This window comes from Nestor notabilis, unplaced genomic scaffold (genome assembly GCF_000696875.1).
Source record: "Nestor notabilis isolate BGI_N333 unplaced genomic scaffold, ASM69687v1 scaffold1410, whole genome shotgun sequence".
Classification (NCBI taxonomy): domain Eukaryota; kingdom Metazoa; phylum Chordata; class Aves; order Psittaciformes; family Psittacidae; genus Nestor; species Nestor notabilis.
The window spans coordinates 13,323-17,566 of NW_009909484.1; the positions used below are offsets into that span (position 1 = coordinate 13,323).

General features: G+C 46.3%; 1 protein-coding gene across 1 annotated transcript in view; it reads left to right on the plus strand.

The window, feature by feature from the left end:
- The window catches only part of AIFM1 (apoptosis-inducing factor, mitochondrion-associated, 1), a 16,932-nt gene extending 13,288 nt beyond the window's left edge, over nt 1–3,644 (plus strand). Inside the window, exons 15-17 of the mRNA XM_010024263.1 lie at nt 1,500–1,624; nt 2,177–2,373; nt 3,534–3,644. Of these exons, the coding sequence (XP_010022565.1) occupies nt 1,500–1,624; nt 2,177–2,373; nt 3,534–3,605 (394 nt within the window). The 3' untranslated portion in view covers nt 3,606–3,644. The remainder of the gene's footprint in view (nt 1–1,499; nt 1,625–2,176; nt 2,374–3,533) is intronic.
- Nucleotides 3,645–4,244: the final 600 nt, after the last annotated feature.

Below are 4,244 nucleotides of genomic sequence, written 5' to 3' on the forward strand. Positions count from 1 at the left end.
CAGCCTCTTCCTGCAGAGCAGGCTATTTTACAGGTTCAACTTCATAGCAGCTTTTCTGTTAAAATTATCTCAAGTTCCTCAGCACAATCTGTTGGTGTTGGCTGTGTTGCACCTTTGCTGATTACCTGAACTGCTGCTTTAGTAGTGATGCGCAGCTGCATCCAGGAGTGTACATGTGTTTGTTTTCCAGAGGTATGGAGGACATGGGCTTTTCTGCTGTATGTTTTGGAACATACATTCTTTTTAAAACAAACAAACAAAAAAAACACACACAAAAAGAATCTCAAAGCTGAAGACCAGAAATATAAGGTTAGCAGGAGTTTAAATATGGGGAAAGGCTTTACTTTTCTTGGAGAAATCCCCTCAAAAATAGTTATTTATGACTTCTTGTCATTTACCTGAACACTTGGTCTGCCCTGCATGGACTCTGGAAGAGTTTCCTGCTTCTGTTTTAACCATGGCCACAGAAGCATCCATTTCAGCTAGGTGGTTTTCTTCAGGACGCTCTTGCCCGTGACACAGATGCAGGTGATGGGGGACTGTGAGTTGCACTTGTGTATTCTGTTGGCAGGCGTTACTCTGGGGGTTTGCCAGCCCTCACCAAGTGACATTTCCTGCTCCTGGGCTCAAAACCTGGCACGTGGCAGGAACTCCTCATATGTTTGTTCAGAATGTTCAGGATCCTTTTTGATCTCTGACTTACCGTCTGCTGGGAGCCAGGTCTGGTTAGCTGGCACATTACTGGGATTCCTTTCGGTAAGCCCAGTCTGTGCTGGAGGACTCTGGCCAGGAAGGTTGTGATGCACATGTAAGAGAGACCCGTGTTGTTTTGCATAATGCATCTATTTCTTCAGCGTAGTTGGGAACACTTTTGACATGCTGTACTTACTGGGCCCCAAACCAGAGCTGCTTTGACTCCTGCAAGCACCCCAGTGCATATTCAGTTCAAGGAGGTGTGACAGCCACATGTTCTTCTCTTTAGTCTTCTCTAAATGTTCTCTCTGAAATACACACTCAATAATTGTCTGTACTGCGAAGTCTAGTGCTTGTAACTCAGCATGACCAGAAGTTGGATCAAATGATCTTCCTAGGGCCTGGAGGAACACTTGCTTCTGCCCCATCTCTGTCTCCATGTTACATTGGTACTATGCAAGCAACACAGAAGTTTTAGCAAGTACCTACCAGCTGCATCCCGATGCCCACGACTGAATGCTGAGGTCAGATGTGTGACTTCCTAAAGGCCCAAGATGTATGCAGCTTCTGGAAGCCACCCCTGAAGTTGTTGTTTGTTGAATCTGGAAGTGATGGCCTCAGACTTGCTGTGTCTTCACTGCTTGTTCCAGCCCAGCGTATGCAGAAGAGACAGTGGCAGTCAGCCTGCACACCCCCTCCCACCCAGCACTGTCACTGAGGCTTTGGGGCTGAGTAGAATTGCCTTGTGTTTGTCTTGCTAATGCTTCAAATGATTTATTAATTTTTTTCCCCTCCTTCATTCCTAGGAGTGATCTGGGTCCTAATGTGGGGTACGAAGCCATTGGCCTTGTTGACAGTAGTTTGCCAACAGTAGGAGTCTTTGCTAAAGCAACAGCGAAAGACACACCAAAAAGTGCAACGGAGCAGTCGGGTAGGGCTGTAGTTGTGCTTGGGAGCTGTTGGGGGCTGTGGAGGGGTTTGTGTCTTGCTCTGTAGTGGCCACAGAGTCAGGCTGATCATACTGTGAAGCACGAGGAGACATCAATCTGTTCGTTTCTTTTCTAGACCAAGCTTTAAAGGCTGGTTTTGATACTAGGATGTCTCCAAGAAGACATCATGTGTCTCATTTACCAACATTTTTTCTCGGGGAAGCTTAGTTTCCTCCATTGCCATAAAATGATCAGGTTTTCACAAAAGAGATTGTGTGGATCTAAGCATCTTTATTTTGCTTATGCTGCCTGGAGAAGGTAGACTGTCTTCTGCATTTAGCAAATGAAGTTGGGAATTGTCAGGGTAGCGCTTCAGGTCAGGATCACTTCATTCTCGCGTTACTGAAACCTAACTTTTGCTGGATGGTACTCAAAGGATAATGCCTCGGGCTCTTAACAGAACCTCACTCTTTAGTCTGCTTTCACCATCACATGCAAAAAGCTGCTGCTTTTTTTCCACATTGGACGTTTGCTATATCGTATCTTTGCATTAGGGACGGGTATTCGATCAGAGAGTGAGACAGAAGCAGAAGCCTCAGAAGTTCACGTTTCTCCAGGCTCTTCACCAGCGCCTCAAGTTCCAAAGCAAGGAGAAGACTATGGCAAAGGTGTCATTTTCTACCTCAGGGATAAAGTTGTGGTTGGAATTGTATTGTGGAACATCTTCAACAGGATGCCTATTGCTCGAAAGGTCAGTACAGGACTGGTGTGCTGAACAGGGAGGCTTGCTTAGGTCAGGGATTTTCTTGTGGAACAATCAATCTACTAATTGAAAATTAGGATGAATAAATGCAGATGCTCAGTCTGGAACAGAGCTGTGCAACATCCAATGGTAGCCCTGCCTCAGGTGAATTATGGGAGATGTCCTTGTGCTTTTCTGCATATTTGTTCAAAAGTCTTACAAAAACAACTTGAGTCAGGGTTATGTTCAAGCCTTGCCTTTGCAGGGCTGAAATTTCAGGCCTGTAGTAAGTACAGGCAGGAGTCACAACCGACTGAGCATTGGCATGAAACGTCCTATTTTTGTGCTACTTTTTCTGATGCACAAGTGTCTAAAACAGTCTTAAACATCTGGCATCCTAGATACCCTGTCACAAAAAGTCAGGTTAGGAGCAGCCTTGAGTAGGTGCTTAGCCTGTCTCCATCCCCCATAGTCTGTCTCCATCCTCCAAGGTAAGATCAGCTATACTTAGGTCACTTATTAACATCTGGAGAATTTCAGTAGTTTGAGAGAGATTCCATACTATGTCCAGGTATCTGTCCCAGAATGAGCTATTCTTAGTGGTGGAAGTTTCCATTGGTACCTAATCTGAGGCTTTCATGATGCACTTGAAACCTGTCACTTCTTCCATCCCCATGAAAGAGATTCTTTCCTTCCTTCCTGTAACAGCCATTCCTCTAAATCAGAGGGCCAAGTGTGTACAGGACCCTTGCCCTCTTGGTCTCATCATCTAAAAGGTAGGTTTACAAGTTTTAGCCACTTACATGGGCTCCTCTAAGTCAATGCAAAGAGCCAAGATGGCTCGTCCTCTCAGAGCTGAGATGAATCACTTGTTGAAGGTACTTGTTCTCCACACTTGTAAAGGGAAATCGAGGCATCAGAAAGAAATCCTACAGTAGTGAGGTTGCTTCAACTCCAGCCATTCCTGTAGGCAGATAATAATGTGTTTAAGACTCCCATATAAATTTAGCTGTAGTAAGTACTGTTGTGTTGTGGACCGCCTAAGTTGTGGTCAGCAGAGCTTCAGAGAGATCTAAGGAATTCATTGTGTTGACTCGTGACAGGTACAGCCTTGCAGCACTGGTACTTTAAAGTATGTGCAGGTTTTAACGTCTTCTTCCTTCCATCAGATCATCAAAGATGGGGAGGAGCACGATGATCTCAATGAAGTAGCAAAGCTTTTCAACATCCACGAAGACTAAACTCTGGAAAAGAAACACCACAATAGGTGTGAGTAGGGCAGTGGGGGCCACTGTCTGCGTGCACCCCTTCATCTCGGACACCTTCCTCTCAGTATTTCCGGTCACCTAGAGTTCTGATCTTTGCACCAATAAAGTCAGACTGTTCTAAGTTAAATAACTTTGTCCTGTACCTGTGCATTGGTGGTTTTGAAAGGGAAGTAACCTGTATGTTGTTGACAGGATTTCCCTTGTGTCGGTAGCAGAGAAGCCTGCGGAGCCACCTCTTTCCTTGCAGCACTTGCCAGCTGGTGAGCTTGCAGTCCTGCTGGCTCCTGGCAGTACCTGCTGCCCACGTAGGAAAAGTGCATCCCGATGGGATGAAACCGTGTGTGATGCAGTGGCTCCCACGTCAGCTGGCTTTTGAAGCCTGCTGCGTGCTGCAGCCTGGTGACTGGGATGAGAGGGGTGTAGAAGGGATGGGAGGAATAAGGAGCGAGGCTTGGAGTTGCTAAGGCTGGAGATAAGGGACGAGACATTGCGATTCTCCCGCTCCTCTTGCACACGCGAGCACTGGAGCAATGCAGTGAGAAGCTGGCAGTGTTTCCAGAAGCAGAACTGTGAAAGGGAAGCAGACGGGTGACCCCGCTCAATCCACGCGGT